This window comes from Chelonia mydas, chromosome 3 (assembly GCF_015237465.2).
Source record: "Chelonia mydas isolate rCheMyd1 chromosome 3, rCheMyd1.pri.v2, whole genome shotgun sequence".
NCBI lineage: Eukaryota > Metazoa > Chordata > Testudines > Cheloniidae > Chelonia > Chelonia mydas.
The window spans coordinates 28090838-28104590 of NC_057851.1; the positions used below are offsets into that span (position 1 = coordinate 28090838).

Below are 13753 nucleotides of genomic sequence, written 5' to 3' on the forward strand. Positions count from 1 at the left end.
GTACTCCTTTTCTTTATATGAATAAGGGTTCCATAATCAAGCTCTTAGAAAAACTTTTGTTACGTTTACAACTAGATGGAAAGGCTTAAAAATATAATTTCAAAAAATGTTGAGATGATTAATATGTAGAAAAGATATTTTAGGGATAAAATCCATGCAGAAAAAATGTGGGTAGTTAATTTAAATGATCAAAATTTCAAGTATTCAAAAAATTTCAGCTAATCTGTGAGCTGGTCAAAACCCAGCAATACCATTTTACAGAAATTTTTTGACCAGCTCTAATTTCAGCCCCCCTCAAGTATAAATCTCCTGTGCACCAGTCTTCCCTTAGACACCAAGATCTAATTTCTGTGTGCTTAGGCACAGAATTTCAATAAGAGTTGCAACTGTGTACCTAAGGGGTCATCTACTTTGCAAGGGGAGGCAATATTGGAGCTCAGGTAGGTACATTCCTGCTAGCTTTAAACTAGCTAGCTTGGCAGACCGATTCTAGGCGGGCTTGTACAGCCTGTGCCAGAGTATTTTTTTTTAGCCATGCTAGCTAGATTAAAGCTAGAGCGGGTATGCCTATCTGAGCTACAATCATACCCCCAACTGCAGTGTAGACGTACACCCTGAGGCAGAATTGGGCCCTTAGAGCTAAAAACTAATTTCTACCCACATTCCATATCTTCACTGACACGCCACAGTTCTGAAAAGAAGCCATTTCCCTCACTTGCCCCAAAGAACTTGGCAGCTTTTTCCCATTGCCAAGTAGCAAAGATGTGAAATGTTCCTTGTCTCATTTCCATCATGTCAAGACCTCTGAACAGAGTAGCCTGATTTAACAGAGATGATGCACAGCAACTCATTCCAGCAATAAATCAAAATAGTTGCGCAAAATAAATGAGTTTTCATCAGTTAAAGCCAAAACATTTTAATTAAAAAGACAAACCAGTATGACCTTTCACTGCAACCTCCCCATCCCCCTGAAATTACTGTGGCATTATTTTGCTTGATGCTTTTAATCCAATTTAAAAAAGAGAGAGAATGTACTCTGCTACCCCAGTGTAAATCTGGAGTAACTCTTCAGTGGAGTTACTCTGGAGTTACACAGAGGTAACCACGCTGGCAATCTGGCATGCTGCCAATAGGAATGTTCATTTTAAAAATCATTGCGTAACATTGCTTTCCCTCAGTTTTCTTTCCAAGGGATTGTGATTGGTCTGGAGTGCCACCTGCAGGTTGCTAGGCATGTAACCTCATGTGCTTTCAGTGTTCTTTGCTGAATGAGTTATAAATAGGGCCCTACCAAATTCACTGTCCATTTTGGTCAATTTCATGATCATAGGATTTAAAAAATCGTAAATTTCATGATTTCAGCTAATTAAATCTGAAATTTCATGGTGTTGTAATTGTAGGGGTCCTAACCCAAAAAGGAGCTGTGTGTGTGGGGGGGAGGTTTAGGGGGGCAGGCGGGTCACAAAGTTATTGTAGGGTGTGGGGGGTTGCAGTACTGCTACTCTTACTTCTGCACTGCTGCTGGCAGTGGTGCTGCCTTCAGAGCCGGGCAGCTGGAGAGCAGCGGCTGCTGGCTGGGAGCCCAGCTCTGAAGGCAGAGCTGCCGCCAGCAGCAGCGCAGAAGTAAGGATGGCATGGTATGGTATTGTCAGCCTTCTGCGCTGGTGCCTGCAAGCTGGGCCCTCAGTCAGCAGCCGCCACTCTCCGGCCGCGCAGCTCTGAAGGCAGCAGCACAGAAGTAAGGGTGGCACAGTATGGTTTTGCCACCCTTACTTCTGCGCTGCTGCTGGCTGGGCTCTGCCTTCAGAGCTGGGTGCCTGGCCAGCAGCTGCCGTTCTCTGGCCACCCAGCTCTGAAGGCAGCACAGAAGTAAGGGTGGCAATACTTCAACCCCCCTAAAATAACCTTGTGACCCCCCTGCAATTCCCTTTTGGGTCAGGACCCACTATTGGAGAAACGCTGGTCTTTGTGAAATCGATATGGTATAGGGTAGGGTAGGGTATACAAAAGACCAGATTTCATGGTCCGTGATGCGTTTTTCATGGCCTGAATTTGGTAGGGCCCTAGTTATAAATGAGCTGTTCTTACATGAGGCTGGATGAGAGCTTGATCATGAGAGGTACTGACCACCTGCAACTCAGCATGCAACTCCTACCTCAATGGGAATTGGGGCTGCGCAGTATCTCTCAGGATAAGAAATCTAATTACAGCACAAAACTGAATGTTAATTTCCAAGGAGATAATGTAAATTACAAGCTGCACAGACTAGTCTTGGACACAGTGCTGAGCACATCTCTGAGTGCTTAGGTGGGGCAGCATTCGTTCCCCTTTGTAGCCAGCAAGCTGTGCTGGTCATTGTAGAGGGAGGGGAGCACCTGGTCTCCTCTCTACCTCTGTTAGATGCTGGGGTGGGGGAGGAAGGGGAAGCAGTCCTTGGGCCCAGGAGAGAGCATGGACTGTCAAGGTGAGGGGACAGAATGATGATTATGTCACCCCTGCTTTGTGCAACTCTATACAGTTGTTTTGAGCCCATTTACTATAGAAGACTCCTGCATCTCCTCGAGGGTCAATGGCAAAGCACTAAAATGGAGCCAGGCCTCCTTTCAGGCTGCTCGCAGATTGTGGTGTTCCTTCATCTCCAGAGAGCTTAGCTGTGGCATCCCACAAGGATCAATTCTCTCTCCAGCCTTTAAAACATAGGTGAAACCATTAGGGGAACTGTGTGTTGCCATGGTCTTAAATGGCAGCAGGTGGCACCTACCTCTACATCTCCTTTACTTCCCAGCACAGAGAGCACCAGCTCCAAACTGTCCCTATGCCTTGCTGAAATCCCATCACCTCACCTTCTATTGAGGGTGGCTAGCTCTCAGTTGTCAAATTGGTCCCCACCTTTTCAGTGCTTTTGGACTGCCCCCTGTTGCTGGAGTCTAAAATATAGGCAACTACAGAAAAATGCCTTTCCACTGAAGTCTGGCTAGAGCATTGTGCCCTGTTGTATTTGGGTGATGACTCTGCTACAGTGATCCATACTTTTGGGATCTTCAAGCTGGATTGCTAAAGCCCTTTTCACCTTGGTCTGAGCACTCCAACCTTAAACAGCTAAAATTAGTCCAGAAAACAGCCATCCATCATCTCAGTGCTCTGCGTTGTACTCCCATTCCCTGGTCAAACCAAAGTCTTCATCCTTGCCTTCAAGCCCCTCCATAGAATTGAATCTAGATATCTTAAAGAATGCTCCCTCTTTCAACATGATGATGATCTTCCTGGGCAAAGACATTCTTCAGGAACTATGAATCTGTTAAACTCAAGGGTGAAGCTTGTAAGAATGGGAGACCAGGTTTTCTGGGCAACCAAACCTTGGAACTTACCACTGAAGGAGATCAGAATGACTACCAGTGCCTCCAGAGCAGAGTGTAAAACCCTCTTCTTTGTGTTAGTGTTCCCCCAGACACAACTAAATCAGATGAAGAGAAAGAGGAGGGCAGTGGTAGCAGTAAAAGGAAGGAGAGGGGAAAAAGCAAATTTAAAAAATGGAAAATTGCACCCATTTCCACAGAAGTACGGAGACAAATTAGAACAGAAATTTTCATCATCTTGGTTTTTACTTTTGGTGAGAAGTTCAGACATTGGTGTGATGGGGAGTATGATAAAACCCTAGCTAGACAAATGGAACACAAGGGACTGCTGCTATCTAGTGCAATGATTACTTTGAAATTAAAAATATAATGTTATCTTGCATCTGGCAAGACCTTGTGACCAATCTTAGATAGGTTAGGGTTTCTTCTCTGGCGGTGACCTTGTTCCCTTTGAAGTTAATGCCATTTTCTTTGATGGGAGCATGATTGGACCCTGTGATCTAAACAGCACATGTTTATATCCATTCTAATCACTCCGAATATTATGAGGATTTCCCCAGAAGTTTTTTAAGCACAAGGTCCACCTTTGCTCATGAAAAAATGTGATGCAATACAGTGATATCAGGAAAGGCTTTGATGCTTTGTAACTTCATTACTGTGAGACTCTAAAAAGATTGTTAGCTTGAATCCTGCCACATATCTTGTTAGGGATAATTTCTTTCTAACACTAGGAGGGCTGGAACTCGTGGTCAAGTTTCTTCTTTTGTCTTCCGCTGCTGAGGAAGTAATCCATGTTTACTAGAGTTTTGCCAGTTTCAGTGTTCATTCTACTGCCGATAGTCTGGTTGGTGGTGTTGGGAACATTGTCTGAGAACACAGGCATATACTCAGGCAGTTGCTCCCGCTCCTTTTTCTTACCCTGGAAAAAATAAATGGAAAAACCCTTGCTTAAGATTATGGGTAAAATTTTCAGCAGCCTCTAATTTCCATTTTCAAAAATGAAAATGAAAGTCAATGAGACCTAAGACTCTAAGTCACTCAGATATTTTAAAAAAATTTACCTGACATTTTATTTACTGAATTTATGTGAAAATGTTCTGTAGAGACAGTAAAATTAATCATTATTAAGCTAACTGAAATTGGTGACACCCCATCAGCTTCCAAGAAGACACACCTTAATTTGCTGTTGAAAAGTGTTATACCATCTTATTCACCAAGGGTCAGCAGTCTTCAAAGAAGCAGCATCCAAGAAGTTAGCTCTCTGAACCAATCAAAGAATAGTCTGAGCACATGGTAAGTTAACACACCGACTTTCATCCAGATAAAGTGGTTTCAGATTGGCTGGTTGAATCATCCATTTTTAAATTTTTTTCCAGCCATTTGGTATTTTAAAATGTAAATGGTCCTGTGTCCTTACACAGGCAAATTTCCAGTTACTCCAAGAAGCTGTTTTGGCTGAGTAAAGGCTGCAGGATTGGATTCAAAGTCATTGGTGTACATTCTTGTGATAAGATAACACTCCCCCTCTTAGAATACAGGCACCTGGGGGCAGGAGGAGGGGGGAATTCTGCTTCAGGCCAGGACCTGATACTGCTCCCATTCACAGTGAATGTGAATTTTATCATTGGGAGCATGACTTCCCATTCACTTCAACAGCATTGCATGGGCTGTCAATCAGGACCCACTCTGGTGGTGGTGATGGCAAGAACATAAGATGGAAGATATCCTCCACCCCCAAGTCCTTAAGTCCAGTACCCTGCTATTATAGGCAACCACATCATATAATCCCATTTATAAACTTGTCGAGCAAGATGATGATGGGTTTTTTAAAATAAATGACTCAGATTCTATTGTGCTGACAATATTTCTTAAATTCCTTCCTAGGCTGATTCTTCAAGCACCCTTTTAAAATGTCAGTCCTTTTATGGCATTTGTACTTGATTCAAAACCGAGGTGAAATACACACACAGTGCATTCCATCTGCTTAGAACAAGAATAGCAGATGCGTGGCACTTCAGATTTCTTAGGCATATTTCCCTGCAGTTTTTAATCTTAAACAATTTGACAAATTACTTTCAAGGATGGCTCAATTTAGAATATTAGCCTACTAGACACTCTGTTGTAAACCAAAAAGAACCTGGATTACAGTTAGTAAATTTATGTGTAACCTACCATTGGATCATAGTCCTTCATGAAACCCCAATTCTGGTACCTTGGAGTAGAAAAAAAAAGTTTTTAATTTACATGACTCATTCCTGTTCTGTACTTTAGTTTCATAAATTTTCTATGATTTAAAATAAACCTGATTCTGTATCATAGAATAAAGCTGCAAAAGTCAAAGAATAGCGATTCTAAGTGATCCGTTAATTTTAGGGTTCTTTTCTTTTTAAAAGAGAAAATGAGCAGGCTCAGCCTGATTAAGAGATTATTTTGGCCTATTTAAAATGTATAAATATTTGCAGTGACTATAGATGTCCCTTTGAGCAGAAGTGGGTATTAATGGAAGACCCCCATCACAATTGGGATCACCCTGTGCTAGGCAGGATACAAACACATAGTAAGACGCAGTCCCAGTAACAAATAATAAATTAAAGGTTTTCACTCCCATTTTCTCAGGACAAACTCTTTCCTCTCAGCAGAAGTAGTCAGATAATTACAATAGTGATTTTGCCTTTTAATACAGACCAGGGTTTTGTGGGTCACTGCTGTACCGATCTCTCTCTCTCTCTCCAGATAATTTTTACCTCAATTGTGTGACTAGAATATCTTGGTACAGTCAGACTTTATTCTAGAACCAAGCTGTACATTCTTCTCAGAATGAATCCAGCTCTGAATTTGAACACAACTGGGCCACAAGTTGTTAATTCATGTTCTTATATGGTGTTCATCACTGTGGTATCTGAACAATTAGAATCACACACACACAGTGGATACAAAGAATTGTTTCACATGGTGCAGACGTGCATCTGCTCTCAGCAGAAGCTGCAAACATCTCCATTTACCGAATTGGCTGAAAGTTCAAGAGTGTCAGCTTCAAAAAGTGGATGAGCTCTTGTGTTTCAAAGACATCTGCGTTATGGTTGCTGGCAAACGCTCCCTTGCCAATCTCTCCTATCATGCCAATAATAGATGCTGCTCTGATGTCCATCTTTGCACCCTTTTTCTCACAACGAAAATTCCATTTCCAACAACCCACAACCCAGAGATCAGCTGGTGTCAATTAAAAGTTATTACTAACAATACCCAAACTTTGACATAGAGTAATCCCCAATCTTAGCTAGAATTCTAGGTATTCTACCTTGATTTTTCTAGTTAATAGCCATGTTAATAGAAAGAAATTTGTCCTAACAAGAACAAACATAGAGGTATTCTGTATGGTTTTTCACAGCCCTACAGGCTGTCTACTTTAAAAATAACTGTAAGGCAGAAGCACCTGAAGTATGTGCTCTCCTTAGAAAAATAACTCAATAAAGAGAAGTTTTTTGCTGTTGTGTCTGCCATTTGAGAGTCTATTTAAGTTCCAAATCTGATGTTTTCAGCCCATCCATTTCCTGCTGCTCAGACTAGTTTAATAGGAGAACAGTTTCTTACAGTCATAAAGCTCTCTGTGCTTAACACCTCCCTCCGGCAATGAGCACATGGCTTTCATTGTTGTCATGCTAAGCTTTATTTGCCACCTGCTACAGTGTTTTGTACAAATGGACAAACTGGAAGCTGTGGCATGATCACAGGATTGTGAGTCAGGAAACCTGAGTCCTATTCCTGACTCTGCCACTAATTTGCTTCGTGAGTTTGGGCAAATCCCTTCACTTTCCCCATCTGCAAAACGGGGCTAATGACAGTATAGCCATCTTTCTAAAGTGCTTTGGTATCTGTGGAGAGAAGGTGCTATCTAAGGGCTTACCTTCCTGGTGAGTTACTGCACAGCAATCCACAGTGTAAATCTACAGCTCACTAGCTTGCTGTGCAGTAATTCACCATGTGGACACTGCTACTGTGGTGTGGAAGTCCTGCAGTGCAGTTTAGCATATAATAATAATTAATTGGCATTGTATTTATTATTATATATTTTCATATCTCAGTAGTGCCTAGAGGCCCCAGCCAAGATCAGGGTCCCATTGTGCTAGGCGCTGTACAAACATATCAGATCTGGATAATACTATATTTGTATTCTGAAGTACTAGTAATCAAGGACTGCCTAGGCTTCATCATTCCCTTAGACCTTCTTTCATTCCCAGGCTACCAGAATGGAGAGGACTCCTCCCATCCCAAGCTCTGTGAGGGGATGTGGAGCTGCTGGTGAGCTTTGTTCCTCTCACCTGGAGGCTGAGTTGAAAGAGGCAAAGAGAGAAGTTAAAAATATGTCCCTGACGAAAGAAGCAATCGCTGCTAGGGTTGGTGTCATCTGCAGGAGGCTGGTGGGAGAAGGGGAGCTACCAAAAGATCTCTTCCCTCCTTCCCACTGAATCCAAGGGAAGGTCATGGTAGCTGATTACCCACTTATTACCTTGCTTCCCTGGTGTCTGGCTGGATGAGGCTGGCATATAATCAGAACTCAAGCTAACCTTGCTTTTACCAAACATATTCTTCTAGCGGGCATGTTGATGTTGTAAATTGGAGAATGATCACAAATAGTGTGTGTGTGTGTGTGTGTGTGAGAGAGAGAGAGAGAGATCTTAAAGCCTGTTCCATCAGCTCAACTGTGTATATATCCAGTCAAAGCATAATTTATGCCCCAGGCATGCTATACACCCTGCTGATATATTAGTAACAATGGGATTTTCCCTGTGTGGGTGTGTCTATATGTGCGGGGTTAGGGGCACTCAAGAGATTTGCAGGGTTGAAGCACAAATAATTTTTTGGCAGAACACTCTGTCCAATCTCTGCTTCAGCCACTTCCAAGAATTTGAGGACAGGCAATAATATCAGCATCTGTGCAATCAATTACAGATGCTGTCACATTTGTATCCTCACTGTGTGGACATCCATATACAGCTGAGCAGTATTAAGCCTGGGGTTCCTTAGTGTCTCTGTTTCCGCTCAAGCATGGCTTGCCAGGAGATACACTCCAACAGAGTATTGCCAAAAAGAGGAGAACAGATATGGTGTTTACTCTCGGCAGTTGCAGAATTAGGGCCTGATCCAAAGTCCATTTAGTGGAAGTCTTTCCATTGACTTAATGGGTTTTGGATCAGGCCCTCAGGGTATGTCCGCACCGAGTGTAGGTGTGATTTCCAGCTCAGGTTGACATACCCACACTAGATCAATCAGAGTAAGTGCACTAAATATAGAGTGTAGCCACAGCAGTGCAAACGTCAAGCTGGGCTAGCTACCCTGAGACCCTAGGTACATACTCCCGTGGCTAGCCCCTCCTGCCGCTCATACCACCGCGGCTACCCTTCTGTCTTTATCCTGCTAGTTTGATCAGAGGTAGCGTAGGTATATCTACTTAAGCTGGAAATTACCTCTTCCAGCTACAGTGTAGATATATCCTAAGTCTCTGAGCAGTGGCAGTGTTCAGGAAAGCACGTGAAGTTGGAATTGAGGTACTTACCAATATTTTCGTCCCCTCCACTCAGCCTCCATAAACTCCCTCCAGATCTTGTCCTGCCGAACCTGGTCCTTCCGCAGTGCTGCCTGCTCCTCCTCCCGGGCCCGGGCTGCCTGTTGTGCTAAGACCTGACTGGCAGGCAGAGCTTTCCCATGCTGGGGGGTGCTGAGAGAAGGAGACGAGGATGAGGCGAGGTCCACCAAAGGTCTGGCTGCTGGTAACCGGTACCCGGCGGAGGTGGTTCTCCTGAATCCAGTTGATCTGCTTCCCATCTGTGTCTCCCCTGTGACGCGATATGTTGTCACCACTAGGAAGGCTAAGAGGAGACGCTCTCCAAGACCCTCCAATCCCACAGCTCTCTCTCCTTCATCCCTTTCTCTCCTAGCACTTTCTTTCAGGATCTGGCAAGCAATCTGCACTAAGACCCCAATCTCCAACAGGCAACCTGTGTGCTATTTTGTTTCCCCTTTACTTAATAACCCTCTTCTACTAGGCAGCTGATTTGTGTTGCTCCATTGGGTGACTGCTAAGAGAAGCATTATTGTAATAATAATCTTAAAAAGAACAATCCTTACCAAAGGCTAAAGATACCAGCTGTAGCCAGCAAGTCCTAATTCTCAGCTTCTGAGACACCAGCTACTGCTGTGTAAAGTCGAGACCATGCCACGTTGATTGCAAAGTCCCCAAAACAGCGGCTGCGTTAGTAGCAAAGCCTGGTGTAGAGTGTGCTGCCAAGTTTGCCAGGCTTAGTTTTATTCTGTGTGTTCAACTGAAACAGAATCCCCTGATAGTTGCTGGTTTCCCCAGTGTGTTTACTGTCTCCATTGGAAACCAGGCTGGCTCATGAATATTTATCCCAGAGGGAGTGGAAACCAATGCAGACAGCTGCTGGGGACTTAGCTTTGAACTCTCATCAGGATGGAATTTCTTGTTGTTTAGAATAAGGTCTTTCCAGGGATCAATGTTAGTTTCACACTTTGAAAGCCTCTTAATTTCAGGCGTGACTAAGAAAACTCCCATTGAAAACTCCTGCAGGCCTCAACAATCAAAAATTGGTTCAGGAGTACCACCTTTAATTGCTTACTGCTCTCTGGGCAAGTAGCTGACCAGCTGCTAAAAGTCCCTAGGTGCGCTGTGACAGACTAACACATCTACCTGGGGGTTGAACATTAAAACTCTCCTCCAGCCTCATCTTCCTTATAAATGCCACTGAACTGAAGAAATGAGCCATTTCCCAGTCCACTCTGTTACTTTGCTGGATTCCTCCTATGGGTCTGCTCAGTGATTTGCATCCCAGATTGGTACATGTGGCTGATTAGCCATATGGGGTGATACTGCCATTCAGTGGCATTTACAAGCAAGCTGAAGCGGGAGGCCATTTTTAACTTTGAGCCTAAGGTCCAATGTGTTTATCAGTCAGTGCACTCCGGAGTTCAACTCCTGACAGATCAGCAGTGGGGTCTCTGAGGGAGGAGAGAGATCTATATCTCTATTTAGACCTGAATCTATATATAAACTTACAGTGATTGCCTGTAAAAGGTCAGAATTTGCCAAGAGACGCCTTCCACTTACCACAATTACTTCTTATTTTGAATATAAGAAAGGAGTCTGGAATCCCAGATGTCTCATTACAATCTTCAAGCCACTTCCTATGTGTAGAATACTCCCCCAATTCTGGTTCACCAAGCCCCTGCCAGGTCTTTATTCACATCCCTCCTTAAGACCCATTTCTTCAGTGATGTCCACAAGAAGTGAGTCAATAATAATTTAAAATTATATAAAAATCATCCAGGTGGGTACATAGTTAAACCGGAACCCCTACTAATTAGAACCCTCTTTTAGATACCTTTGTCTGTACTCTGTGTAAGGTGACATTCTAAGGCTCCAATCCTGACTTGGGATGCACAGGTGAGGACTCTTGCACCTGTACAGAGCTCAATTAAGTGAGTGCATTCTTGATGCAGGATCAGGACCTATGTGTCCATCTCAGAGACAGACAAGCAACTAGTGATTTAAACAGACCTTTCTGACTCTGACCCCACTAGTTGAGAAGACAGGGGAGTGTTTATCGAATTGGGAATTTTGGTCTTAAACCAAGGTAGGCTATACATATGGGACTGGATGTCTCATAGCATTCAGGCTGCTTCTCTGGACACAGTATGCACTGGGATGGTGGTTGTGACATGCCTGTAAAATAAAAGGACTTTAGAAAACATTACAATACTATGATTTTCTGACATATCTACTGCTTCAGAAACAAGGCGATCAAGAGCTAAAGATGGAACTTTATGCTTTAAATTACTCCACTTTCTTTAGGGATTAGAAGTCATCAAGCAGGGGTGCTACCATACCATTAACACACAGCAGGATGAGTTTAAGGGTGATGTTTTGACATTCCTCTGAAATTCCTTGCTGTATGTTCAAATCATCACTAATATTATGAAATAAAAAGAATGGTTTAAGGAATGCTTGCAGATAATGCACTACTTTCCCCTCTTAACATGTACCTGTAAACATTTCTGATTACCCAGAAAGGATATTGTAGTGGGGGGCTCATTTGGAATTATGATGGTTTTTGTTTTATGCTGCTCTCTTTTTATTAGTATATGTTGATGCTTACTGGGACTTGACGTAGGTATCCACGTAATCTGATTCTAACGTACAAATAGGACTTTTTTTTGTGGGGGACTGGGGACTGGACATTTTAAAAAGGGACACTCTAAGTGGCAGAAACTCTGGTCAGGAGTTAACTGTATGTAGTTTGTTCCACAGGCCTGTGTTTATGTAATGGCAGCATCCAGAACTCTCAGGTAGAGTTTTAATGATGTTCTTGATTTATAATGGTGATATGAACTGTAAACTTTTATTTGAAAAAATCATATCATTTCATTCTTTTCTACATGTGTATAATTTGCTTTTTTTCTCCCTAAGAAAATGATGTTTTACGATGTTTTTCTGTGGGGGAAAAATCTCAGCTGTTTAGATATTAATTTTACTTGACCACAAGAGGAGGTTGTAGTTTAAGCTATGCAAAACTTGAATGGATGGCTGAGGATAACATGCATTGCTTTTTAAAAAAAAAAAACCATTATTTTAAACTACATAATTTCTCCAGAATGTAAACTATTTAAACTATACAATAGTTAGAAAAATCAGACTGTGTAAGTCAATATCAGCTGTATTTTTTCTTATCTGGAACCAATTTATGCTTTGCCTTTGGTTGAAATTATTTGAGTTGGTAAATTTATTGCTAGAACTCCCATCCCAATCCCATAATGAGCTCCATGAGGCGCAGGGGTGAGCCTGTGTTACTCTCACTGAAGGATAGGGATTACGAGTCTTGTCCTTAAACACTGTATTGTTTCATGGAAATGGTTTGGAAAATTCAGAGAATGCATTTTCATCTATCGGCAGAGAATTTTGTCTTTAGAACTGGGGAGGGAGGGAAGATGGTAATGAAGTCAACATGGTAGAAAAGTCAGTGTGTATTGGCAAATGGCGGAAAATATCTGTTTCCTTCCAGTCTATGGCACTCTGGTCTTGTGGTCAGAATTCCACGGCTTGACCTTTGTGCTCAGGCTGATCTCCATCAAAGTTAGTGTGACTCTGTGCAGAGGCAAGGTTCTGCCCATGGGATTTGGTTTCAGGACTAAGGGTCTGGAATTCTTCCCAATGTGTTTGTTTTTCAGAAGTCTCTTTTTTTATATTTACGTTTCCATACATTGCAGAATGGTACCGTAACATGCAGTGTTCTTTTGCTCTCCCCGCACTCACGAATGTGTTGGGATTTTTTTCCTGTATAAATAGAGACTTTTTTTTTATATTGAATGAAATATGCATTCTTCTAAACTCTCAGGATTGTCACATTTGCTGTGGTGTTTTGTGAAGATGAGAGCAGAGGAGTGGGGTAGGGTTGCCAACCCTCCAGGATTGGCCTGGAGTCCCCCGGAATCAGCATCGATCTCCCGGTGACTATTGAACGCAATCCGGGAGATTTTAATAGGATCAGTCAGAGTTGGCAACCCTAGAGTGGGGGATAGGAAGAAGTCTGGGTTCTTCCATGCTTGGGCCTGTCGCTGAATTGCAAAGTAGCCTTGGTCAGGCACGTCATGTAACCTTTCTTTGCCTTTTACATTGTATAAAGCACTGTGCACAAACTATAATTAAAATTATAGGTGAGAAAACTACAAAAAGGCCATTTAAAGTGTTTGTCGACTTGCCAGGAAGATTGCTGTAGATATTCCATGGTTTAGGTTGAGATTCCTAGAATTTAAGGCCAGAAGGGATCATTATGATCATCTCCTCTATATTATGATCATCTCCTCTGGCCTCCTGTATAACACAGGCCAGAGAGTTTGAGGAGAGAGCATTACAGAGTAGAATTGTGCCACTTGAAGGAGAAAGCCATCCATCCTACCACCATCTTGAGATTATATCTGGGAACACTAGGCCTTCGGTCATCACTGGTCTTAATTACCATCGTGGGGCATAAATTAAGACACAGTTTATTAGGTCCCATGTTACTAAAAGAGATTATATATAAAATCTTGAAGTATACTTGTGAGATAACAGGCATCAGGTGCAGTTTGCAACACATTGGCCTCAAACTCTTGCAGACAAAGGCCCTAGAGCAGTTGTGCTGCTGTGTTCTTCTGTGGCTGAAATTTGAGTAGTTTTCAGTTGGTGTTCCAGATAAAGCACATTGCAAAAATCCAGCCAAGAGGCAGGAAGGCATAGACAGCCATACTAGGCCTTTATTATTTTGTATTTGATGTTCATAATCGCTTAAGGAACATTCTCATCACTAGAGGGAGCTTTTGCACTTAGATAATAGAACAACATTGCT

The 13753-nt window shown here is 42.5% G+C and overlaps 1 protein-coding gene across 1 annotated transcript; it reads right to left on the minus strand.

Annotated features, from left to right (window-relative positions):
• Window positions 1-1823: 1823 nt before the first annotated feature.
• On the minus strand, window positions 1824-9736 carry C3H2orf50 (chromosome 3 C2orf50 homolog). The gene is made up of 4 exons (XM_007063282.4): window positions 9483-9736; window positions 8911-9190; window positions 5529-5568; window positions 1824-4275 (listed from the first exon to the last, which is right to left on the minus strand). Exons 2-4 carry the CDS (start codon window positions 9177-9179, stop codon window positions 4084-4086), a joined length of 501 nt encoding a protein of 166 aa, XP_007063344.2. The 5' UTR covers window positions 9180-9190; window positions 9483-9736; the 3' UTR covers window positions 1824-4083.
• Window positions 9737-13753: the final 4017 nt, after the last annotated feature.

What these genes read in the sequence shown, in the direction of transcription:
- C3H2orf50 (XM_007063282.4), bottom strand. Translation starts at nt 9,179, where the DNA reads ATGGGAAGCAGATCAACTGGATTCAGGAGAACCACCTCCGCCGGGTAC. An exon ending in TGGAGGGGACGAAAATATTG is followed by an intron (nt 5,569 to 8,910) that starts GTAAGTACCTCA and finishes TTCTACTCCAAG; the next exon opens with GTACCAGAATTGGGGTTTCA. An exon ending in TGAAGGACTATGATCCAATG is followed by an intron (nt 4,276 to 5,528) that starts GTAGGTTACACA and finishes TATTTTTTCCAG; the next exon opens with GGTAAGAAAAAGGAGCGGGA.